This window comes from Felis catus, chromosome C2, assembly GCF_018350175.1.
Source record: "Felis catus isolate Fca126 chromosome C2, F.catus_Fca126_mat1.0, whole genome shotgun sequence".
NCBI classification, from domain to species: Eukaryota; Metazoa; Chordata; class Mammalia; order Carnivora; family Felidae; genus Felis; species Felis catus.
This window is the reverse complement of record NC_058376.1, coordinates 150,317,683-150,343,496: the sequence shown is the minus strand read 5'-3', so window position 1 is coordinate 150,343,496 and position 25,814 is coordinate 150,317,683. Positions and strand designations below refer to the sequence as shown.

At 50.4% G+C, this 25,814-nt stretch overlaps 1 protein-coding gene and 1 long non-coding RNA gene across 10 annotated transcripts; both read left to right on the top strand.

Annotated features, from left to right (window-relative positions):
- The first annotated feature begins 1,058 nt into the window (after nt 1-1,058).
- Nucleotides 1,059-13,101, top strand: ZNF619 (zinc finger protein 619). 9 transcript variants are annotated; one of them, XM_045037813.1, is made up of 7 exons: nt 1,059-1,315; nt 1,651-1,741; nt 1,871-1,948; nt 3,293-3,358; nt 6,272-6,398; nt 6,975-7,091; nt 10,535-13,101. In XM_045037813.1, exons 3-7 carry the CDS (start codon nt 1,925-1,927, stop codon nt 11,908-11,910), a joined length of 1,710 nt encoding a protein of 569 aa, XP_044893748.1. In that variant the 5' UTR covers nt 1,059-1,315; nt 1,651-1,741; nt 1,871-1,924; the 3' UTR covers nt 11,911-13,101. The 9 variants fall into 9 exon arrangements, with proteins under 9 accessions (XP_044893748.1, XP_044893747.1, XP_044893746.1 ...); XM_045037812.1 differs by having other exon boundaries at nt 1,059-1,559; XM_045037811.1 differs by having other exon boundaries at nt 1,066-1,315; nt 1,863-1,948.
- A 365-nt stretch (nt 13,102-13,466) lies between these two features.
- Nucleotides 13,467-25,814, top strand: LOC123380175. Its single transcript, XR_006585644.1, has 2 exons — nt 13,467-13,624; nt 21,711-25,814. It is a non-coding gene; the product is annotated as an uncharacterized LOC123380175 (long non-coding RNA).

Sequence of the window (25,814 nt, the reverse complement as noted above, 5' to 3'; positions counted from 1 at the left end):
TGACCTGAGCCGAAGTCGGACGCTTAACCGACCAAGCCACCCAGGCGCCCCATGCAAGTGTTTTTGAATCACTCTTCCTGGAGGTTCTACCAATTCAGACTTGCTCTGTCAATTTTGACTTCTATCAAGAGTGAACGAGGGCATTCCTGCCTGACAATCTTGAATTCCTGATATCTTACAATTTGCCAATCCAACGTGTGAAAAGTTCTTCCCCGTAATCTCCTTTTTTGCCACAAATAAAGTTTCCTTTGTGTGACAAACCCACCTGGTATAGTCTCTACCTGTAACTCAGCAAGGAATGAACTCATCTTAGTTCCGTTACAGTGCAGTTTGTGGGGCGAAAGGGACAGGGCACCCCTGGAAGGTGGGACAGGAGGGTGAGGGAAGGATGACAAGATCAGTCTGGAACATTTTGAATTTTAGGTGCTTGTGGATTAGCCAAGTAGAAAGAAACGGTAGGCAGGTTGATACACAGAACTCCAGCTCAAAACTACCTGCATGATGCCTGGCCAATAGGAAGCGCTGCTGCTGTGACTATTATTCTATCTGGACTGGAGAGATAGGGGCGTGTGTTCTAGGAAAAGTGGCAACAATAGGCAGGAATAATAATAATGCCATCAACAACAGTGCAAGCGCTTACTCTGACGGTGAGAACCAGAAGTTGCATGAGTTGACACACTCAATGCGCTGAGTTTATGAGTTCGAAACTACTGCCATTCTCAATTGAGAAACGGAGGCACAGAGTTTCAGTACCTCGCACAGGCCCTACAGTGGATATAGGTGGTGGCGCCGGGATCAGAACGGGGACAGTCAGAGCCGGGACTTGGAGGTCTCAGGGCGCAGTCCGGTAGCCGATGGGCGGAGAATGGGGCCAGGAATTCAGTAGGAGGTTAATTACTGCCGGCAGGCGTCACAACCCGCTCGCAGACCCACGCGGAGCGCGGTGCGGACTCGGCGTCCCCGAGGAGCTGGTCGCCCGCTGGGGCGCGGAGCCCCGGAGTCCGGGCGGGAGGACAGCCGGCACCCGGGCGCGCGGGTGGCGGGTCTGGCTCGGGACCATGGAGAAGACCAGCCTCCGGCCGTCCTAGAGCGGCGCTGCGCTGGGGAACGCCTCCGCCCGCGCTTCCGCCTCGGCGGCGGTGGGCGGGGGCGACCGGGTCGTCGGCGGCCCCTCGCCGTGCGGTGGCCCGCCCCCAGCCCCTGTCCCGAGGCTCGGGCGTCAGGGCCCACAGACATCGCCCAAGGGGCCCTTGCCCGCCGAGGCGCCACCAACCCTCCTGCCCCGAAGAGCTGGCCTGACGTCCCCCGGCTCGCGGTACCCGGGGTGGGGGGGGCGGTGACGCGTGGGGTCGCCCACTTCCCGCGGTGGAGTGTTCAGATTCGCGTCGGGTGTCCGGTCAGCATCGCCCCCTGGGACGTTGAGCGGCGCCCCCTTTCCCCGGGGGCAGATCACCACTTGGATTTTGCCGTGCAGCCCGTGGTTGGTCCAGGGCCCAGTTATCCTACCTTTTCTCCCAATGCGCATTTGGGATCTTTGCCACCATCGCTAGAATCATTCGGTACAAACTTACTGGTAATTCATTCATCGTGGGCCAGAGATTTTTCTTGAGAGCCACAAATCCACGGCAGCTCTTGACTCTCGCTTCTCAGACATCCTTTCGAGGAATCTTCAGCCTCGCCAGGCAGCTTTGTCGAATTTACACAGGAAACAGATTCAGCACCCCAGGAACCACTGGAGGAGGTGCGTTGAGAATACCCAGAGTGTCCTGGAAATATCATTTCCAATGAGAGAGGCAAGGAGACTGAGGGGGAAGAGGTGGGGAACAAGGCGTGGTCAGCCTCATTGTGATTCTCTCTCTTAGCTCCGCAGGTGCTTGCTTTTCCGAACAGAGAGGGCAGTGCATGAAGCCAGGGGTCATCAGCCATGCTCCAGACTCTGTGGTCCCAGGTGAGCTGAGCTTTCTTCCAGCTTTCCACATCCAGAATAGATAAGAACAGTCAGTACAGGAACAGTAAGTAGCCTGACCTGGTTAGTCCCATGCTTAGCTTTGCATCCATCAGTTGAGTAGGGCAGAAGAGGATGTGGTAGGGGAGGTGATGAGGGTGAGCAGGTAAACTTGGGAGGATCAAGTTGGTTGGGAAAGAGGGAGGCACCAGACAAGAAATTCTCCTAGAGGGGCCCCTGGGTGGCTCAGTCGGTTGAGCACTGGACTTCGGCTCAGGTCATGATCTCACGGTTCGGGAGTCCAACCCCACGTCAGGCTCTGTGCTGACAGCTCAGAGCCTGGAGCCTGCTTTGGATTCTGTGCCTCCTCTCTCTCTGCCCCTCCCCTCTCTCTCAAAAATAAATAAACGTTAAAAAAAGAGATTCTCCTAGAGAGTGAGAATCTGCATCCATGCAAATATGGAGCTTGCAAGTACGGTTCACAGATGAGCAGCTACCAAGGGGCATGCCGGAAAGGCTCCATCTTAGGCCCCAACCCAGATCTCCTGGATCAGAATCTACATTTGTACAATACCCGGGGAACGAATGGGCAAGTTAAAATTTGGGGCGTGCTCGTGTGCATCCCACCATACAGAGGAAGGCCACCTCCTGTGTTTAAACAGGTGCTCCCACAGGGGGAGTCTGCCGTGCCCATCGCAAAGTCCGGGTACAGTGAAACCACCGCTGGGAGCCTGTGGAGGGTGTGGATTGACGAGGGAGGTGGATTCTTGGAGGAATGCTGAGTGTGGCGCTGAAGCCAGTGTCTCTAGCCCATGTGCCTCCAGCTTAACCTCTAGGAGAGCCTGAATCCTTGGTTGGCACAAATTCATGCAGCACTGGAAGCTGTTCTCCTTCCAGGGTGTTCTTGGCCCTAGAGGATGATTGCATCCAAGTTTTCTCCAGCATCCTAGATCACGTAATGTGAAAGCTGGGTGTGTCATGTCATGGATGGGTCGTGTCATTAGAATAATAAGAATAATGTGTGCGTGGCTCTTTTTCTGGGGGGCACTGGCCATCTTCTTCAGTTCTGCTTAAGTGTCAGCACGTGAGCCAAAATCAGTTCCAAGTCAGGAAATGTTTAAGCATCTGTGGGGGGCAGTCTCTTCTCTCTTGGTGCTTTACGTGGTGCACAGCAGTCACTCAGGGTTGGGTTCCAGTAAGGAAACCCTAAGTGACAGCGGCTTAAACGAGATAGAGGCTTCTCTCCCACGCAAAAGAAGTTGGAGGGAGGCGGTCCAGGGATTTTGTGACAATGGTACTATTGTCACACACCCAGGCTCTTTATCTGTTTCTGCTTCGTCATCCTAGCACTGGCTTTCGTGCTCAAGGCTGCTTCATGGTCCAAAGTGGCTGCTTGATCTCCAGCTATCATGTGTGAGTTCCAGATAGAAGAGATGACAAAAAAGGCAACCCGCTCAGCAGTTTGCGCTCTTTCAGGAACCTTCCCCGAGAGTTCCCACCAGTTTTTATACTTGTGTTTTTCACTGGCCTCCCTTATAGTTGCCGGAGGAGGGAGCAGCTCCAGGTGAAATTAAAGATTCCATTATAAAAAAAGAAAGGGAGGGGAAAAAATAGACACTCTCTCTCTCTCTCTCTCTCTCTCTCTCTCTCTCTCACACACACACACACACACACACACACGTTTAGACAACTGCCAGTCTTATCTACAGGCTCCATGAGAAATGTTCCCCTAATCTCATCTGTAGTTGTTGTAAATGCTCAGGTTTCTGTGATGCCATTTGCCAGATGATATTTCAGTTCTTTATACGTATTAACTCACTCCACTCTTACAAGAGCCTTGCAGGAAAACCGAGGCAAAAAAAAATTTGAGTATCTCCTCCAGGGTCACACAGCTGATGGCTTGCAGAGGTGAGATTTGAAGCCAGGGAGTCTGGCTCCAGAGCCAGTGTGTCAACCTCAGCGCTATTGACATCTTGGGCCAGATAATTCTTCGTCGTGGGGAGCTGGCCTGTGCGCTGCAGGATGATGGGCAGAATCCCCGGCCTCTACCCACGAGGTGCCAGCAGCACCCACACCACGCCGTGGTCGGAACAATAAGAACTGTCTCCAGACACGCAATGCCATATCTCCCGTGGCGGGCATGTCCCCATTGAGAAGCGCGGCTCCGAAGCCTGTGCTGTTTGCACGGTGATGTGCCGCCTCGGAACCTACTTCCCGTGTCGGGGAATCACCAGCCCCGCTTCATCCTGGAGAAGGAGTAAGTGCTAGCAAGGGACAGAAGCAGAGCGATCAGAGACGGAACGGGATGCTGAGAAGCCGAGTGCTGTCGAAAACAAAGGAAGAAAGAATGCGCTGATCATTAGAGAGGGGTCTCAGAGGTGTGGAGGGGTAGAAGCATGATGTGAGGAAAGAAGGTCAGGGCCATGTTCCCAGCTGTTGAGTCTGAAGGAGATGAAGACAGAAGGTTAGTTACGTTTGGGGTCAGTGAACTATCTATTCTGCAGTGTCCACTAAGGTAGCTATATGTGCCTGTTTAGGTTAATTAAAATGAGGGGTGCACATGGGTGGCTCAGTCGGTTGGGCGTTTGATTTTGGCTCAGGTCATGATCTCATGGTTCACGGGTTCAAGCCGCATGTCGGGCTCTGTGCTGACAGCTCAGAGCCTGGAGCCTGCTTTGGGTTCTGTGTCTCCCTCTCTCTTTGCTCCTCCCCTGCTCGCGCTCTGTCTCAATGTCTCTCCAAAAACAAAATAAAAAAAGAATAAAAACAATTAAAAACATTTTTTAAATGAGGGGTGCCTGGGCCGCTCAGTCGGTTAAGCATCCAACTCTTGATTTCAGCTCAGGTCATGATCTCACGTTTCATGGAATCGAGCCCGGAGTTGGGCTCTGTGCTGACAGTGCAGAGCCTGCTTGGGATTCTCTCTGTCTTTCTCTCTCTGCCCCTCCCCTGCTCACGTGCACTCTCTCTCTGAAAATGAATAAATAAATATTTAAAATAAATAGACAAAAATAAAATTCAGCTGACTAAAATGAGAAATTCAGTTCCTCGGTCACACTAGCCACATTTAAACTTTCTGATCAAGGTGATACCTGGTTTCTTCAGTGTATAGATAATTATCTTTCCCTTGCAACTAATAAGAAATCTATAGGGCGACATTTAAGATCACACAACTATCCTGTTCATTGTCAAAATTTCCTCCTAGATTTAGCATCCATTAACGATTCTGGTCCGAACCAATCTTCACCACGATGTCTGCAGTCCTGTGGTACTTATGAGCTCTGTCTCTTCCACCCAGCAGATGCTACACACAGGTTGTTGACGTGACAGACTGGGGCAGAGTAGGGTGTAAGTCAAGGAAGAGACGTTATAGTGCCACTCTTTTGTATAAGTGGTCAGTTCATTTTGAAATGTTTGCCTCCTTATTCGACCTTGTATTAAGTGCTCAAAGAAAGAGGGCCCCCTTTTGTCTATTTCCAAGTGCTTAATATCACTGATTCCCATCATCTGCGATAGAGAGTAACTCTTCCTTCATACATGCGTTCTGACGATTGAGTGAATTGATGTAAAAGTAGTTGGCCGAGGACAAGGCACAAAGGCCTGAACAACCTGTGATGGTTTCCCTCTCCCCGGAGAAGGTGGAAATGGCCCCAGGGGACACAGCCAGACGCACCTGGTGCAGAGGACAGTGTTGCCAGGTCGGACAGAGCTTGGGTGATCTGGAAGCAGGTCCCTGCTCAGGGATGGAGACTGGCGCCCTGTCTCTGGAGCCAGGTATGTTAGGAGAGGAGGAGATAACACTGCACATCGCCTTCGAGAGACGGTAAGGCAAGACGGCAGAAGGAGGGAGAAGCACCAGAGTGAAGGGAACTCTGTGCCCTTGGAATTGTTCCTCTGTCTACACAAAGACATGACTGGGAAAGACCAGAGAGAACCTGAGTGGAGGGCCCTAATAGGGGCTCCAGGATGGATGGAGTCAGGGTAAAAGACAGATGGCCTGCGATGGTCATTTTAGAAAACATGCCGGGAAGATTGACCCAGCTCATGGAACCAGACGTGGGGTTGATGTGACCACCAGGCAGGCAGCAGCAGGTGCTGGAGGGTGTGCTTGGATTGGGGCCCCAGCGGTTGCACATTGAAAATGTGCTGAGGGCCGTCCGTGGCTGGGGTGCTGTGGCGGATCTCCTTGCCAGTGCAAGCAGGTACTGTGCGTGAACAAGTACTTGGGGCTCAGAGCCATGGACTCCAGTAGAATCAGGGCTACCCCGGAGCTCAGGCCCCTCCTGGACCCTCACACAGGGCTTGAGTGGGGGCCTGTTGTTTCAGGAGCCAGTGACCTTTGAGGACGTGGCCGTGTACTTCACCCGGAACCAATGGACTGGCCTGGACCCCATGCAGAGGGCCTTGTACCGGGAGGTGATGCTGGAGAATTATGCAAATATGACTTCCTTGGGTAAGTCCTCCCTTCCGTCTGAACCAGCTCTGCCCTCAAGGCCCTTGGCTTCCTCCTTGGTGGATCTGGGGTCTCCCATACCCCCAGGACTGATGCTTCCGTGAGCCGGGCTCCCTAATCCCTAGTTTCGGGAGTAGCTAATGGAGAGCGATCTGGGATCACTTTGGTTTTCAGCAGGACTTGCCTCTTCCCTGTTTCCTGGTGGGGACTCTCCTGAAAGGGGTTTTTGCTCTGGGCGCAGACAGCTGAGAAGGTTCCTGGTGGCCCCATTTTCATTGCTCCACTCTTCCAGTGCCCTGGAGTCCTGGGCCCCGTCTCCCCTGTGTGAGAGTCTCCTAGGACCCCCTGTACACGCTGTAACGACAGAGCTTTCTGTCCTCTCCGATGGAGCCAGAGTAAGACCCCCACCCCCACCCCTGAGCAGAACAATTTGAGCGTCCCTTAGATCTCAAGATTGTCTCAACACTGACCTCCCTTGGTGTCCTGCGACTTTTTCACCTGACAAAGCAGAAGGTGGACCGAGAAGGGTCAGCAGGGTCTCTCCTCAGCTTCCTGTTCCTTTTCCTTCTCCTTCAGGAGCATTTCCATTCCCCAAACCAGAGCTGATACTCCAGCTGGAGCGGGGAGAGGCACCGCGGGGCCTGGATCCCTGGACACCCACGGGGGGAGCGGCCCCGGGAGATGTCCGCACAGGTAAACAGGAGAGCCTGCCACTGTCCTCTTCTGCTTGGCCTCCTCCCGTCCGTTAACAATTCGGCCGGAAGAAGGTTTGGCTTCTGTCATACCCGCTCCTGTGGGCGTGGCAACGGTCACTCTCATTCAGAAAAGTGCCCCTTGCTAGCCTTCAGCCCCAAACTTGAAAAGACCCGTCCAAACATTTCATTTGCTGTTATTTTTCCTTGTAAAGCCACAGGGTTTCAAAAATATGTGGTGAAAATAGGCTTTGGGGGGGGGGGTCGGGTCAGTTTAGGAATATAAATGCAATACAGTAAGAACTTGTTTCTGTAAGAACGTTGTAGGTATGGGTGTGTATGAAACTGTACATGAGAATAGAATTATTAGGAACTCCTAAACCCTACAGATTAGCTGTCGAAAGATAGCCTGTGTATTTATTGGGAATGAATGGTTTCCCTTTTTGAAAGATACCATGAGAACCATCCAGAGATTGGGTGTTCAGCCTTTCTCACTCAGTTGGCCCTGTTCGCATACTCCCTCCATCCCATATGCTATTGCAAGTCTTAGAAACCAAATGCCCCTTCCTGATTCAGCCCCACTTCGGCCTTCGTCGGGGCCTTTGGGTTGACTCAGCACGTGCCGTCGTCTTAATTAGAAACCTCTCCCAGGAGCGCCTGGGTGGCGCAGTCGGTTAAGCGTCCGACTTCAGCCAGGTCACGATCTCGCGGTCCGTGAGTTCGAGCCCCGCGTCGGGCTCTGGGCTGATGGCTCAGAGCCTGGAGCCTGTTTCTGATTCTGTGTCTCCCTCTCTCTCTGCCCCTCCCCCGTTCATGCTCTGTCTCTCTCTGTCCCAAAAATAAATAAAAAAACGTTGAAAAAAAGAAATTAAAAAAAAAAAAAGAAACCTCTCCCAGCGGTCTGCCTGCAGTTCAGTGCTTCCCTCTGCCACAGCTACACGTCGTCTGTCTAGTCTGCCAACGGCTTTAACCCAGCACGGTCAGATAGAACACCGTGGAACAGAAATGTTCTGCATCTGCGCTACCCAATCTGGTAGCCCTTATCCTCATCAGCACTTGAAGTGTGGTGAGTGCGAATGAGGAACTGAATTTTAAATTTGGCTCCGTTTTAATTAAATTTAAGTAGCCACGGGCGTCTAGAGACTTCCTTATGTACAGTGCGGCATAAAACAATTACAGGAACAGCCTCCCCCTGCCTTTTTAGCTTCTGGATCAGTGGTTTCAAACTCCAGTGAGCATCCGAATCTCATGCAGGGCTTGTTAGAGTGTGGACTTGCTGGAGACCAGCTTTAGAGGTTCTGATTCAGCAGGACCGGGGGTGGGGGGCCCAGGAATTCGCATTACTGACAGGTTCCCAGGTGATGGTGGTCCAGGGACCACACCTTCAAGACTACTGCCCTTGAGAATCTCAAACCGTATCTTTTTTTTTTTTAAAGCTTATTTATTTATTTTGAGAGAGAGAAGAGAGCGAGTGAGAGAGCACAAGTAGGGGAGGGGCAGAGAGAGAGGGACAGAGAGAATCCCAAGTAGGCTCTGTACCGCCAGCATAGAGCCCAATACAGGGCTCAATTCCATGACCATGAAGTCATGACCTGAGCCAAAATCAAGAGTCGGATGCTTGGGGCGCCTGGTTCCCCAACTGACCCTTGATTTCGGCTCAGGTCATGACTTCATGGTCATGGAATTGAACCCCGTATTGGGCTCTATGCTGGCGGTGCAGAGCCTCCTTGGGATTGTCTCTCCATCTCTGTCCTCTCCTTCTCTCTCTTTCTCTCTCTCTCTCTGCCCCTTCCCTGCACTCCTTCTCTCAAAATAAATAAATAAACTTAAAAAAAAAAAAGTCAGAGGGGCGCCTGGGTGGCTTAGTCGGTTGGGCATCTGACTTCCGCTCAGGTGATGATCTCACCGCTCGTGAGTTCAGGCCCCATGTCGGGCTCTGTGCTGACAGCTCGGAGCCTGGAGCCTGCTTTGGATTCTGTGTCCCATTCTGTCTCTCTCTGCCCCTCCTCCACTTGTGCTCTGTCTCTTTCTGTCTCTCAAAAAATAAATGTTAAAAAAAAAAAAAAAAGATGCTTAACTGACTTAGCCACCCAGGTGCCCCTCAAACCGTATCATTTAAACTCTGGGTTGCATCTCATCATTGATTTGTGCTTAGCATTTAAAAATTACCCTGGAAGTTGGGGTGGGGGGTGCCTGGCTCAGTTGGTAGATGTGTGACTCTCTTTTTTTTTTTTTAAGTTTATTTATTTATTTTGAGAGAGACATTGTGTGAGCAGGGGAGCAACAGAAAGAGGGGGAGAATCGTAAGCAGGCTTTGAGCTGCCAGTGCAGAGCCTGATGTGGGGCTGGAGATCATGACCTGAGCCAAACTCAAGAACCGGAAACTTAACCAACTGAGCCATCCAGGCACCCTGAGCATGTGACTCTTGATCTCAGGGTCGTGAGTTTGAGCCCCATGTTGTGTGTAGAGATTACTTGAAATAGATTAATTAATTAATTAATTTAAAAGATTTGAAAAATTACATACTTGTGAAAAAACCCTAGTTATTCTAATAGAGAAGACCCCTTTAAAAACAAATTAGTCTGGGGGCACCTGGGTGGCTCAGTCGGTTAAGCATCTGACTTCAGCGCAGGTCCTGATCTCACAGTGGGTGAGTTCAAGCCCCACGTCAGGCCCCATGCTGACAGCTCGGGGCCTGGAGCCCTCTTCGGGTTCTGTGTCTCCCCCCCTCTCTGCTCCTCCCCTGCTCGCACGCTGTCTCTCTCTCAAAAATAAAATAAAAACGTAAAAAGAAAAAAAATTTAGTCTGGACTATACTAGACTTAAATAGACCAAAATAGTATAAAATCTGTCATACATGCATCACTCCTTTTTTTTTTTTTTTTTAACATAAAATCTACACCCTTTTCCTTTCAGAGGTAAGTGTCTCAGAGTACACGGTGTGGGTTTTGAAATCATGGTCCTCCTGTGGACCCTTCATGATCGGCAGTATGGCGCATTGTTTTCTCTCCAGCCGGGCTTAGGACAGAATCCTCTTTAAACCCATCCCACCCCTGGGCCTTGGGGTCCACTGTTGCACGCTGCATCTCCCAGCCCCGGGCGCTGGGTGGCCTGGGGCTGCTCACCCAGCTCTCTTCTCCACCTTAGAGATCTCCTTCTCCCCGTCAGCTCCCTCTTTCTTCACCGCTTTCCCTTCCAGCACCTTCTCCACCCCGCTCCTGTTACTCTTCACTCCTCTGGGTGGATAGCTTCTGCTGCCCGCGAGCGAGGCTTTTCGTGTCCAAATGGCCTGGCTCGCCTTCTCCGCCCCCAGGACTTTTCTCTCCCTTCCGGGCATCCTCAGGTAGCCCTGTCTCTCTCCCAACAATACTATTACCGCCTAATCCCTTTCCCGTTGTAGCCTTAGTAAGTGCCTCCTCTGTTTCCTTTTTTTCTCATGCCAGGTGGTAAAAACAAGACTGCGAAGGAGGAGCAAACCCCAAGGCGGGACGTTTCTGGAGCATCGGCGGCCCAGAGACCGGCGGTGGAGGGGCTGCTCCCGGACGGTCCCCAGCAGCCTCACCTTAAAGCCAGCTTGGAGGAGCCACCGCTGTGTGACCTGGGGGCGGACACGGGCTCACACGGAGGGGGTTTCACGGGCTGGCTGGTGCAGGGGTACAGACCCTCCGCCAGGGAAAGGGAGGAGCCAGCCAGCACACCGCAGGGAAGCGCCGGTGCCCGTGTCCTGACGAAGCCGGGCCTGCGCCGGGGACCGGCGGTTTACGCGTGCGGCGAGCGCGGCCGGTGTTTCGGCCTGCCTTCAGACCTGCAGCGGCATCAGAGCGTCCACACGGATGACAGGCCCTTCGGATGCAAGGAGTGCGGGAAGGCCTTCAGGTACAGCTCCAAACTGGCCCGCCACCAGAAGAGCCACACTGGGGAGAGGCCTTACTCGTGCCAGGAGTGCGGGCAGGCCTTCGGCCAGAATTCCCACCTCCGGCAGCATCGGAAACTGCACGGCGGCGACAAGCCCTACGAGTGTCAGGACTGCGGGAAAACCTTCAGCTACAACTCCAAACTCCGCCGCCACCGGCGGGTCCACACGGGGGAGAAGCCCTTCCAGTGCGAGGCCTGCGGCAAGGCTTTCCGGTGCAGCTACGACCGCCTCGTGCACGAGCGAATCCACACCGGGGAGAAGCCCTACGAGTGCCAGGCGTGCGGGAAGAGCTTCAGCTCCGCGTCGGTGCTCGGCCAGCACCAGCGAACCCACACCGGGGAGAAGCCGTACGCGTGCGAGGAGTGCGGGAAGGCCTTCGGCCGCAGCTCCGCCTTCCTCCAGCACCGGCGGCTGCACACGGGCGAGAAGCTGTTCAAGTGCACCGAGTGCTGGAAGACCTTCAGCTGCAGCTCGCGCTTTGCCGTGCACCGGCGGGTGCACACCGGGGAGAGGCCCTACGGCTGCCAGGAGTGCGGCAAGGCCTTCAGCCAGAAGGTCACGCTGGTCCAGCACCGGCGGCTGCACACCGGCGAGAGGCCCTACGAGTGCGCCGCGTGCGGCAAAGCCTTCAAGTGGAGCGCCAGCTTCGTCCAGCACCGCAAGCTGCACGCGCGCCGGGGGGCGGCGCCGGGGCCCGGGCCCCGCCGCCCCGCGCTACCCGCCCCCGCCCTGCCCGGGGCCGCCCCGCCTGCCCCACACCCCGCGCCGCGGCCCCCGCCCGCGCCTGGCTTCGTGCTGCGCCCCCGGGCCGCGGCGGCCGGCCCTTCGCCCGGGCGAGTAGCGCACGGCCTTCGGGACCTCACTGCCCCCGCGAGCCCGAACCCCTCGCCCCACGCCCGGTGAGCTCCCTCACGCTCTCCACCGCCCGCCGACCCACCCGCCCAGAGTCCTGTTGCCCCGGCCCCGCGTCTCTGTCGTTGCTCTCCTGGGCTCGTGTAAGTCGTCGTTGCTTTCCCAGTTCCACGTCTGGTCTCACCCTTAAGGACCGTGTTGGATTCCCCGCTTCCGACCCCTGGGTAGGAAATGGTGGCAGCTGTCCCTTGTGCTGTTCGGGATGGGCCGGTAGCTTCGGTCTGCACGTGCCTTCTCTACTGGATTTGGAGGAGTTTACAGAAGATCTGGGGGGTTTAGGGGCGCGGCATGCCAATGACACGGCCTGCTGTAGTTCAAGAAATTGGGGAGGGGCACCTGGATGGCTCGGTAGGTTAAGCATGGGATTTGGGCTCAGGTCATGGTCTCTGTTCCAGCCCCGCGCAAGGCTCTCTGCTATCAGCACAGAGCCTGCTTTGGATCCTCTGTCCCCCCTCCTCTCTGCCCCTCCCCCACTCGTTCTCTCTCTCTCCCTCCCTTCCTCCCTCAAAAATAAACATTAAAAACGGGGTGGGATGCAAAGCCCATGGGAGGTAATCGAAGGAGGTATGCAGTGATTGCTTTCAGGAATTAAGGAGGGCCATTTGGTGGGGAAATAGCAAGGCTCACTGTGTGGCATCTGAGCCTGGGACTTTTTGTTACCTTGATAATGACCATTATGAGGATCCTGTGTAACTAAGCAATAGACCGAGGAGATAACCAGTAAAAAGAATAGGAGGTGATGAGTCAGCATTGATGGCAATAATGTAAAATTACGTTCCTAGACTTGATTGGAAGGGGATGTGGCTTTTCCGTTGGGTTCCTTTTCTGTCCCTAGCCACATCTTTTTTTTTTTTTTTTTTCTTTTCTTCAGTGCCCACTCAAATGCGTAGGTACGGAAAGTGATTAGGGCCTGTGCATTGAGAGCAGATGCCTGGGTGTAGCCATCTCTCAGTTATACCTGGAGTGAACTTGTTGGCAACACAGCATCGAGCCTCAGAGGGAAGGAGAGAGACCTAACCCTGACCTGCTGTAGCTCCTGCCTCAAAGGAGAGTTTATTCCTAACCATACACATACTCTGATGTGTTCTCACACCTACTCCACATCCTCTGTGATACAATCTGAGTTTTTGATTTTAAGTTAATTTTATGATGAACTATTTTGAGAGCACCCAGAAGGGTTTATGGATGCAAATGTTACCAAATGGTATGATGCCACCGGTGTGGCTATACTTCCTGTCTAGTGGCATGGTCCTTCTCAGAATCATTGTTTCAGGACGACAGTAGCAACATGGAAAGGTACTTTAATTAACTAAGCAGGAATACAACACTAAGTAAATGATATATACACTGTTACTGTAACACCATAAAATGATGTCTGCAAGGGAGAGCATAAAGCACCGTTTTGGTTTTGGTCAGTTTTATTGAGATATACTTTATAGCCTTTACCCTTTTTTTTTTTAATTTAAAGTTTTTTAAATGTTTTTATTTCTTTTTGAGACAGAGACAGAGCATGAGCAGGGGAGGGGCAGAGAGAGAGGGAGACACAGAATCCGAAGCAGGCTCCAGGCTCTGAGCTGCCAGCACAGAGCCCGATGCGGAGCTCGAACTCGCGGACGGTGAGATCATGACCTGAGCTGAAGCAGGATGCCCAACTGACTGAGCCAGCCAGGCGGCCCGCCTTTACCCTTTTCACGTCTACAGTTTGGTGAGTTTTGACAAATGAATACAGTTGTGTAACCAAGATAAAAAAAATTTCCATCACCCTCAGCACAGGGAGAAATTTAAATGTTTGTGGGATGTTGGAGATATTTCTTTATTTTCTTCCTTTGTGCAATACACAGAAGTCAGGAGAAGAAAAGGCAGAAACCAAACGTATCTTCCCAGCTGTAGTTAGAGGTTCCAGAATATGCAAAGATCCCTCACCTAGAATCACCATTAAGAAAAGCAGTCAAAATGTAGGAAAATGATAATTACTGGCTTCTTTGCCATATTTCTCTCTCGTACACACAAAATTATATATATATATATATATTTATAGTATATATGTTATTGATATTTAATTTATGGTAAATGTAATATATATATAACATCCATTCTATTTCCCGCAAACACCATTAAACAGGGCCTCGCGGCTTCTCGGAAGATTATAGCATGGAAGGGTGGGGGTGAGAGACCTCAAAACTAGCCAAATTTCAGAAAAACATAACTTCTAAATATAGTTTGGAAGGGTGGAAGGTAACAGATTATAGATATTATAAGATGAGAAGAAAGCAAGGAGTGTAGGGAAAATCAGTATCAGCTCTGGGTTGAAAAATGACTTTCGATTCCTCACAGCTAATAGAGTTACGGGTTTCTGGCGGTGATGACTGGTATTCTCTCGTCTGTTTCTTCCCTTGTTCATGAATTCCACAGGCATTTAGAGTCTCCCCCATTGTTGCACAAATGTTACTATACAGCTTCCATAGCACTTACTAGGGGCCAAAAGATGAATAACGTGCCATTCTTTTTAATGCTGGGAACAGCGTTGCCAGGTTGTCTGGCACTTAGAAGGCACTTGTTTTGTTTTAAGATTTTATTTTTGAGTAACCTGTACACCCAACGTGGGACTTGAACTCACGACCCTGAGATCAAGAGTCACGTGCTCTTCTGAATAAGCCGGCCAAGCGCCCCAATAGTAGGCACTTGGTGTTTTTTTTTTTTTAAGTTCATTTATTTTTTTGAGAGAGAGCGTGAGCACATGAGTAGGGGAGGGGCAGAGAGAGAGAGAGAGAGAGAGAGAGAATCCCAAGCAGGCTCCTCACTCTGTGCTGAGCCCCACACAGGGCTCAATCTCACAGACCGTGAGATGATGATCTGAGCTGAAATCAAAGAGTCAAACACTTAACCGACTGAGCCACCCAGGTGCTCCAGTAGGTACTTGTTTTTTGACAAGGGCCATGTGTAGCTCACTGAAAGGACAGATATGTAAAAATAAACTCACATCACTTAAATTCCAACATACGGTTCTTCCAAGAGTTCTGTTTTCTCTGAAGGTGAACTGACTATGTCTAAACGTACTGACTCCCCCCGCCCCCCCGAAACTTATTATGTTAACATGAGCCTGAGGACTGCCCACTTCCTTTAGGAAAGGGATATGGGTGTCATATTACCTGAATCATTTAGTTCTGAGACTTTTACCTTTATCAGTGAGTTGGCTATGTTATTTAGGACTCTTTAAAATGAACAGAAGCCTGCAGCGCCTGGATGGCTCTGACTCTTGATTTCGGCTCAGGTCATGATCTCATGGTTTGTGAGTCCAAGCCCCGCATCAGGCTCTGCACTGACAGTGTGGAGCCTGCTTGGGATTCTCTCTCTCCCTCTCTCTGTCTCTCTCTCTCTCTCTCTCTGTCCCTCCCCTGCTCGCTCTCTCTCTTAAAAAAAAAATAAATAAATAACAAACTTATTTCAATTAGTGTAAGTACACTTAATTATAAGGATTCCTAAATGTATCCTGGCACCAAAGGCAAGAATGTGCAGCAGGAGATTTGGACCCTGGAAAACCCAAGCAGGAGCAACAGGCAGTCCCCACTCTTTCTTCACGTCTGATCCCTTCTCCCGTCTTCAGCTCTGCTGTCTCTATCCCCAGGCACACGGCAGAGGTTGCCCCAGACTTCATGTTTACAACTCTATCCTGGGACTAGCCCAAAGAATTTGCCAGACTGTGACAAATCCCTGGGAGAGAGAATCTGATTTGCCCAGTTTAGGTGTGTTCACTTCTCTGGCCAAGAGATTGGGTCACATAGTGTGGGTGAGGCTGCTGGGGTCCCACTCTGGTAAGGGGGAGTTAACTGGGCTAATCAGACACCAGAAAGATAGCTTGCTGACTTCTGAGATCACAACGTTTTCTCTTGTTTCCATTGTTCCGGGTCTCCCGGCAACTAAGATAACTGAGGAGAAGCTTCTGGATATTTTTTTCCCAATGCCTGGAAGCTTTTAGGAATTTAGCTTTGACAGCCCCCTTATGGGAGGTGTTGATCATCCTCCATTAATGTTTCTTGGTTCACAGTGCACTCGCAGTCTGTGCATTCAGATCTTTTTTTTTCTTTTAAATTTTTAAAAAGTTTATTTTCAAGAGAGAGGGGGAGACAGCGACAGCAAGAGCAGGGGAGGGACAGAGAGAAGGGGAGACACAGAATCCGAGCCAGGCTCCAGGCTTGGAGCTGTCAGCACAGAGCCTGACGCGGGGCTCCAGCTCACAAACCCTGATAACGTGACCTGAGCCAAAGTCCAAGGCTTGACCGACTGAGCCACCCAGGCGTCCCTTCAGATCTTTTGTGAATGGCTTGTGACTGGCTAGTCTGGGGTGGAAGAGCTGGTGGGGCTACAGGAAGTGAGGTTGTGAGTCTGGTTTCCCTACACTCTGTGCGTTTGGGATCAACAGGCACTTCTGGCCCTGGGCTGAGTGAGGCCGAATCGCTATGGCTCCCGGGCTTTTTCCTCTGGGGCCTGGAGTGTGTGTAGCCCACTCAGCAACCGCAAGCCTGGTGCCCTGGTTGGAGCTCTTGTCTGGTTCGACTCTGGTCGTAGTTGTTGGTTTTCCTTGTCTTTCCACAGCCACTCCAACATGGAAGCTGGCTGATGATAAAAACAAGGTGGCTGCCCGGTTTCTCCTTAGCTACCACTGCCGGGCCTCCACAAGGAATAGACTTCTGGCAGGTTCTCCCTTGCACCTGCCTGAACTGCCCCTGCCACAGCCCTCGTCCCCTGAACCGGAGATTTCTAAGTAGCACCTTGGGAGAGATCACGTTCTGTACATTCCCTGTCTCCTTTACCCTAACAGAGATCGGGCATGGTGTGGGCGGACCTCCTCCCGCAGTCCGGCCAGTCCAGTCTAAATTGCAACGCACTGGACTGTCCTCAGCGTTTAAAGTGTGAGGTCGGGCTAATTCTCTAGTTTCTGGCCTTCTCCCCAGGTTAGTACTCAAGCATATCAAGTCTTGCCCTGTTCACAAGGCCTCAGAGGTTAGCGGGAACAGAGACGGAGCACCGACTACCCACTGTTCATTAATCTTCACCGGTCCAGACCCTGGACTGGGTTCCGGAAATAGTGAGGGCTTAAGAGACTCAAACGGCCGTTGCCCCATATGACGCACACTGCGGGTCAGTGTCTGGCTTTTCGATCACAGTTGCACGTGGGACCCCCCAAACATTTGCAAAGTCGTTCCCGGCCTTGCTGCGGCCCCATCTGTGGCCAGCCGCTGAGGCCTGTGCAGTCGGGGTGGCAACGAGACTTCAAGACCGCCGCTAGACCTCTGCAACGCTGCCACCTGCAGCGAGAGGGCGCCGCTGTGCAAACGGGGCGCGGGGGCGTCCAGGACCGCGCACCACACGGACGGAAACGTCCAGACTTCCTAGAGGGGGAGGAGGGCTCCTCGCTGGTTCCTGGAGACCCCGAGCTCCCCCAGTGCGGGCGCGGCGGGACTCAGGAAGCCGATTCACTGTTACGAGGCCCCTCGGCCCTCGGTGGTCTGGGCTGGCCAGCCTTGACCTGGAAGTGCCTGGCCGAGGAGGCCCCTTACCTGCGCCCCGGCCCGCGGAGGGGGCTCCTTCGTCCTCGGGAGCACCTGCCGCGGCTCGTTCCCTGTTGCGCCTGGGTGTTGGCGTCTCCAGCTTCCCGGGGGACCGACCCGGTCAGCGCCCACTGCCACCCAGCTGCGCGCTTGAGCATCTTTTTCCTGCATTGACCCGTGGGCTCGCCACCACCTGCATTTCGTCCTGTAGCCCTTCTCGGTCCAGGCGCCCTCTGCCTTCTTTCTGTCCAGAGGCTGCGCCTCTTGGTCGTGGTGTCAAAGATGAACAAAGCCGGACAGGTTTTAACCAGTAATAACTATCGCAGGAGAGAAGAGAGCCCAGGGTGACTTGAAACTCGACCTTGGTACGGAAGTGACCGGACCTTTTAAAAGAAGAATGGTGGCGGAGGGGGCGGGAAGGGGTGGCTTAGTATGGCGTCAAGGATGTCATGTGGAGCCCATGAGGGCTTGCCCACCCGGCTCAGAGAAGTTTGGTTCCAGCACTCCCACAGAGCCTGGGAGACAGGGTCCCTATCTTCAAGTGTTGGCTGGAACAAACAGTACATTCTTTTGGCAGCCTTAAATTTTCTCAGTCTAAGAGGGGCTAGGGTCATCCTTGGGATGTGACCTTGAGCTGTTAGAGACTATTTTTTGTTGGTCTTTACAGGCTTAGTAGAGAAAGGGCTCGGGGAGCCTGGCTAGAGTTGGGTCAAGGACAGAGTCTTTGTCAATGGTCAGGGTCACCGAACACGTTCAGTAAAAACGATTTTCTACTCCAACCCAGGTAGTCACTTAAGCCAGGAGTTTCCTCCACTTGGTTCTGGAGAGTGGGGTGTAGCGGTTAATTTTGAGAAGCCTTGTGCCTTGCCAGCAAGTGGATGGAAAAATAAACTGAAGGAGCAGTTGTCACTGTGGGTGAGGGTAGGGGCCAGGCTCCCCTGGAGTGGTAGGACAGTCATTGTTCTAAGAGCCCAGGAGTCCAGGGATGGTGGGGAGAGATGGGCGAGCAGTGCACTTGTGGGCTGCAAGATAGGGGCAGTCTCACTTGGAGGGCTTCTGCTGTCTTAGATCTGAGGCTCTGCCTTTTCCAGAGTCAGAGAGCTGTGCCGGAAGCTGGGAGTCAGCAGCCATGCTCCAGAGAATGTGGTCTTAGAGGTGATCCTGATAGGCTTTCTTGGATCAGCTCTCAGAGAAGTCCGTACACTACTTAGGTCTGGCCTGGCTTTCCCCTTGCTACGTAGTTCTGGAAGGTGTATATGTGTCTATTCACAGGAGGGTGTGTTTGTTTGGGGAAAGCAGTTTGAGGTGAGATGAGATTATCCAGGGAAATATCTATGATTAGAGAGAGGACATGATGTTCAGAAGATCCATTTAGATGTGTAAGGTGGAAGCACCTGCCAGTAGAAATTTCTGGGAGCTATAAATTCATATCACTTTTTCTTAACGTTTATTTTTTATTTTTGAGGGCACGCACACAGGCGAGCTGGGAAGGGGCAGAGAGAGAAGGAGAAAGAGGATTTGAAGCGGACCCTGTGCTGATAGCAGGGAGCCCCATCGGGCTCAAACTCATGAACCGTGAGATCATGACCTGAGCCGGTTAAATGTTTAACCAACTGAGGCACCAGGCACCCCATAATCCATATCACTTTCAACAAATGAATCTACCAACAGGCAGGAAAACCCTTGTAGGGGACTACGTTCGCTCTGTAAATTGTTTACGTAGAATAGCATAAGTTAAGACCTCTTTGTTCATTCACCAGATATATACTGAGCACCCTGTGTGCAATGCCATGAACTAGGCTTTGGGAGTACCAGGAGAACAATACTAATAGTTACATAACGTACTGACGGAGCTCTTACTTTGATAGATTCATTCATTTAACCAACATTTATGGAGTTCCTACTTTGTGCCAGTGGTCCCCAAAACTGCCTTCTTGGAGCTCTAGGTTCTACTGGGGGACACAGACAACATATCTGTGAACGTATAATATGCTATCAGGGAGCGATCCACGTTAAAATGGAAAGGTAAGGAAGGGGACAGAAAGTGACAATAGTGCATTGAGTGAAGGGCCATCCTTTTTGAGCAGAATAGCGTGAGGGAGCGAACCAGGCAGAGGGAACATCAGGGTCCAAAAGTGTGACCTCTCAAACTATTTGAGTTTTTTAAAAAAAATTTTTTTTTCAACATTTATTTATTTTTGGGACAGAGAGAGACAGAGCATGAACGGGGGAGGGGCAGAGAGAGAGGGAGACACAGAATCGGAAACAGGCTCCAGGCTCTGAGCCATCATCAGCCCAGAGCCCGACGCGGGGCTCGAACTCCCGGACCGCGAGATCGTGACCTGGCTGAAGTCGGACGCTTAACCGACTGCGCCACCCAGGCGCCCCAATCAAACTATTTGAGTTTTTAAGCAACAGAAAGAAGGCAAGTATTTCATAAGTGCAATGAGCGAGGCAGGGTAGCTAGAGATGAGATAAGAAAAAGAGAAGGACAGAGAGGGAAAGGGACAGAGGGAGAGAGGCGAGCCACTTCTTGTGTGGCTTTGATATTGTGTCCTTGGGCATGGCCTCCTGCACCCAGAGTTGTAAAGGAAGGTCTCACTGAACAGGTGATGTCTGCTCAGAGATCTATGGAAAAGGAAGGACCAGGGGAGAGACCGTCAGGCTGGTGTGAGAGCAGACACAGAAGCCGTGAGGTAGGAGAGAGTTGGATTTGTGTGGAGGAGAGAAAGGAAGCCAGGTGACCAGACACAGAGCCCAGGAAGAGTGTCACACTGGCTGAAGTTGTAGAAATGCAGAGGCCAGATCTGTAGGACCTTAGCTCATGGGAAAGACTTTGGATTTCATCATACGAGCAACGGTTGGCCATTGAAAGGTTTTTGAGTGTTTCATGAAGACTTTATGAGATTGCTTGGGCTCCTGGGGGCACCTGCGTGGCTCAGTCAGTTAAGCCTCCAACTCTTCACTTTGACTTCAGGTCATGATCTCACGGTTTCTGAGTTCGAGCCCTGCATCAGGCTCTGCACTGACAGTGTGGTGCCTGCTTGGGGTTCTCTCTCTGCCCCTCCACAGCTCATGCTGACTCTTAAAAATAAATAAAACCTTAAAAAAAAAAAAAAAAAAGAAAGTCCGTTGAGGTTTAAGAGGCTAGTTAGGCTATTGCAGGAGACTCTTCAGGAAATGGTTGCTCCCTTGTTATAGGATGTATTGCTATCTGGGTCCAGCAAATTCCCTTTCTTATTTTCTCAGAATATTTTTAGCTGGTCTTTTCATCTATTCCTCCATATAAATTTCAAAATCCAGATTCTTTTTTTTAAAGTAATTTATTTATTGTTTAATTTACATCCAAGTTAGTTAGCATATAGTGTAACAATGATTTCAGGAGTAGACTTCGTAATGCCCCTTACCCATGCAGCCCATCCCCCCAGACTACCCATTTAGTCTGCCCCTCCAGCAGCCCTCTGTTTGTTCTCTATATTTAAGAGTCTCATATATCAAAATCCAGATTCTTTAGGACTTTGGAATAAAAATGACTTCCATTGGGATTGCCCTGATTTATGGATCAATTTGAGAAATGACAGTTTCATAAAATTAATGCTTCTAATTCAGCAACATTTTTTTTTTAAATCATTTGTTTAGGTCTTTTATGTTCTTCAGTGAAGGGGTATGTTTGTGTGTAAACTATAGCTCTTGTCCGGTTTCTAATTGATTTGGGGGATATAGTATTCCTTTTTCTTTTTTTTTTTAATGTTTTATTTATTTTTGAGGGACAGAGCATGGGTGGGGGAGGGGCAGAGAAAAAGAGGGACAGAGGATCCGAAGTGGGCCCTGTGCAACAGAGGGCGCAATGCAGGGCTCATACTCAGGAACCATGAGATCGTGACCTGAGCTAAAGTCACTCAACTGACTGAGCCACCCAGGTGCCCCAATATAGTATTGATTTTTCTCTTTTTAAAAAAATTTTTTTAATGTTTATTTTTGAGAGAGAGAGAGAGACAGAGTGTGAGCAGGGGAGGGGCAGAGAGAGAGGGAGACACAGAATCCAAAGCAGCTCCAGGCTCTGAGCTGTCAGCACAGAGCCCAACACGGGGCTCGAACTCACGAACTGTGAGATCATGACCTGAGACGAAGTCGGACGCCCAACTGACTGAGCCACCCAGGCGCCCCTGACCATCCAATTTTGACAGCTCATTCCTCCCTCTGTGCCTAGCTCAGGGCTTGAGTAGGAAGCTTTTGTTTCAGGAACCAGTGACCTTGAAGGACAAGGTTGTGTACTTCATCCAGAAGCGATGGGCCAGCCTGATGCCTGCTCAGAAGCCCCTGCCTGAGATTTGATGTTGGAGATTTATGGGACTGTAGCCTCTCTAGGTAAGGCCTCTCTTTCCTCTAGGACTCAGTCTCTGTACTTTGGAGTTTCCTGGTTCCATTCCTCTTGTGAGCTGAGGTGTCTCTCCTCAGTTGTTACCGTTGTTGTTTTAATGTTTCTTTATTTTTGAGAGAGAGAGACAGAGTGCAAGCAAAGAGGGCCAGAGAGAGAGGGAGACACAGAATCCAAAGCAGGCTCCGGGCCCCGAGCTGTCAGCACAGAGCCCAACATGGGGCTTAAACCCACAAACCACGAGATCGTGACTTGAACAGAAGTCGGATGCCCAACCGACTGAGCCACCTAGGCGCATTGGTTCTCTTTAGTATTAAAACAGACGTCCCCAACTCCCTAGTTAGAGGCTCTGCTCTGGGAAAAATGGGAAGTGAAAAGTTCCCTGATGCCCTCCTTAAACCTCATCCTTGTTTTCTTGAGAGGACCATCTTGGTCCTCCACTGCTACTCCTCTATTTTAGCACACACTCAGATAGGGCCCCATAAGTTCAGTTTCTTCCTTAGTAAGACAGTTGGGCTCTTGCTTGTTTTAAAAGTTTATTTATTTTGAGAGAGACAGAGTCAGTGAGCAGGGGAGGAGCAGAGACAGGGGAACAGGATCCAAAGTGGGTTCCACGCCGACAGCAGAGAGCCTGATGTGAGACTTGAACTTGCAAACTGCGAGATCATGACCTGAGCTGAAGTCGGGTGCTCGACTGACTGAGCCACCCAGGTGCCCCTGTTGGGCTCCTTCTTTAGAAGGCTCCTCTTTCCCTAAGGCCCACCTACCTTGTTCTCCTGGGTGGTCAGTTCCCTTTCCACTTGCTAAAAACAGAGGAGGGGCTAGAAGGAGTTCCAGAGTCAGGTCTGATTCCCAGCCCCCTCCTGTTCTGATAGCCCTGCGGGGGCACGGAGAGGTACCACGGGTCCGGACCCCTGGGCACAGGCTGACACAAGGGTCCTGAGAGATGTCAGTGCAGGTGAGTAGGAGGACCTGTGAGCTGCCCTCCCTACTCAGTCTCTCCCTTTGTTTTAATCATTTATCACCCAAAGGGGTTTTCTTTCTCAAATGGCTGCTGTGGGGGATGAAAATGGTTACTCTTTTTTTTTTTTTAAGCTTATTTATTTCGAGACAGAGAAAGAGTACGAGCGGGGAGGGGCAGAGAAAGAGGGAGAGAGAGAATCCCAAGTAGGATCTCTACTGTTAGTGCAGAGCTCGATGCGGGGCTCGAACTCACAAACTATGAGATCATGACCTGAGCCGAAGCCAGACGCTTAACCAGCTGAGCCATCCAGGCGCCCTGACAATAGTCACTCTTAAACAGAAGTGTTGTAGTGGGGCTCCTGGGTGGCTCAGTCAGTTAAGCATCCGACTTCAGCTCAGGTCATGATCTCGCGGTCTGTGAGTTCGAGCCCCACGTCGGGCTCTGTGCTGACAGCTCAGAGCCTGGAGCCTGCTTCAGATTCTGCGTCTCCCTCTCTCTCTGCCCCTCCCCTGCTCATGCTCTGTCTGTCTCTGTCTCATAAATAAATAAAAACATTAAAAAAAAATTAAAAAAAGAAAACCAAACAGAAGTGTTGTAGAACATTTGGCGAAGGCTCACTGGAGCACCAGCCCTGAACTGGAAAGGACAGTCCCCAGGGATGCATGCGTGCGAGAGTTCTGCACATTCTGCCACATATTTGTGTTGCCCTCCTCCCTCCCCGCCCCCCCCATACGTTTTTTCATGTAATGGGATATGTTAATGTTCTACTCTTTTCAACACAAAGGTGTATTTTAATTACAATTAGAGGAATATAGTCTTCCGTGAACTAGCCTGGGGGAACATACGTAACATTATCATTCATTGTTTCTATGAGAACATGTAAGGTCACTAAACGTTGAACGTTTTGAGGCATTCATGGTCATAACTGGGATGGAAATTAGCTTTCTTCATTTGAAAGAAGTCCATTAAGAAAGATTTTTTAAAAATCCAGAGAGTATTTTGTGGCCTTTCCTATTCTTGTCAGTCTATTCCAATTTCTCAAATTATACAGAGTTTTCATATAGCATTTCTCCTTCTAATTCAGCCCTACTGTTACCTTGAAGCAGTCCCTTCTCAGGAAGGACCCCATTCTAGGAAGGACTTAAGACTATTTTGGTGAGAAAACTTCCCTGCATCTACTGTGAATTCTCTTTTTGGGTTTCTATGTAGCCTGTTAATGACCTTCACAGGGGGATTCAGGGGGCTTTTCTTCCATTTGTTTATAATGGGTATGCAATAGGTAGAATTCAAGAGAAAAATCAAAATTCAAGCTTAGTGCATCCAGATGTAGTTTGAGTCAATCCCAGATCATCTCTAAGAAAAACCATTAAACTGTAGGAAAAAAGACAATGATTTTGATTTCTGGAAATTATATTTATTGGCTGTGTTTTCCTGTAGTGATTAGGAAGAAAACTTTTTTTTTAAGTTTATTTATGTATTTATTTTGAGAGAGAGAGAGAGAGAGCACAAGCAGGGGAGGCTCAGAGAGAGGAGAGACAGAATCCCAAGCAGGCTCTACATCGTCAGCGCAGAGCCCCATGCAGGGCTCAGACTCGAACTGTGAGGTTGTGACCTGAGCTGAGACCAAGAGTTGGTGGTCACTTGACTGTGCCACCTAGGTGCCCCAGGAAGAAAACTTCTACGTAGAGAGGATCTTTGGTGCAGCAAGTAGGGGTCCAGGGAAGCTAGGGACGCACCATGTTTTTTCACAGTCTGTAGGAGAGAGGAACCCCTGAAAAACCATTGTGTTGTAGCCATTTAGAGCAGGAGAGAAAAATATGGGATCTCTGGGGTCCTGTTTGGTGGACAGGAATTTGCCCTGCTCATGACCCATCATATGGGGACAGGAATACTGGGAAGGCTGAGACTCTGTGCCTTGAATTGTTTGTACTAGTCCTTCGTGGGCCGATGGTTTATTTATAAAGAACTTGATTGTGGGAGTAAATTTCAGAAACCTATTCTGCAGTGAGTTAGTGGTTTTTTATCAATGACAAGACAAGATAGAATAAGAGCCCATCTAGAAGAATGCATTAGATATTATACGGGAAAGATAACATCTTTGATGGAGAGAAAAACTGTACAGAAAAACTGTACAGATAAGAAAAAAAATGTAAATGATTGCCTCCTCAGCACTTGACCGAAAACGATTTTTTTCAGGTACTCAAGGACTAATGGAATTAATTTTGGAAATAGGATTTAAGCTTACAGTCAGAACAGGAACATTGGGTAAATGGTAGCAAAATGAAAGAAGATAAGCTAACTGAGCAGGAAGAAAAGGAATTTCCTTGAAGAAAGTTCAAGTCCATAAAAGCCAGGCCAGGCAGATATAAAAGGGAGCAGGGAATTCATACATATATATAAAATGTGTGTATATAAAATGTGTGTGTATATATATGTATAATGTATGTAATGTATAATATACATGTATATAAACTGGCCCTGAAGATGTGACTAAACATCATTATTGGAGCATGTGCTCAGCGACAGAAGGAAGAATGAGGAGGACATAGTGTCCAGAAAAGCATGGGTCCACTGTGGGGAAATTGTGAAGACTCACTATGACAGTTGTGCAACAGGACTGGAAACTTGTGTCCTCATACTGTTAGAGTGGGCAGTTAGTTAGGTTCTAACAGGATACTTGGAGGCCAGCCCCGAGGAAGTCATGGCCAGCTATTGGGAAGGTCAGAGGCCTGTCCTGGCACCACTCCACCACAAGCCAGATCAAACCAGACAGACCCAAGATGGCGGATGCCATGACAGGAAACTCCTGATCAAATTAGAAGAAGAAGCTCTAAACACTGCTTCCTTCCCCAGGTAATGAATATTACACCCCTAGTTAACAACTGTCAATCAAAGATAGAAACTGAATCCCCTGGGCATGCAACTCTCCCTCTCTCTCTTTCTCTCGCCCACTCTCACATCTTGAGTGTACTTTTCGCTTTAATAAACTTTTCCACTTGTGTCA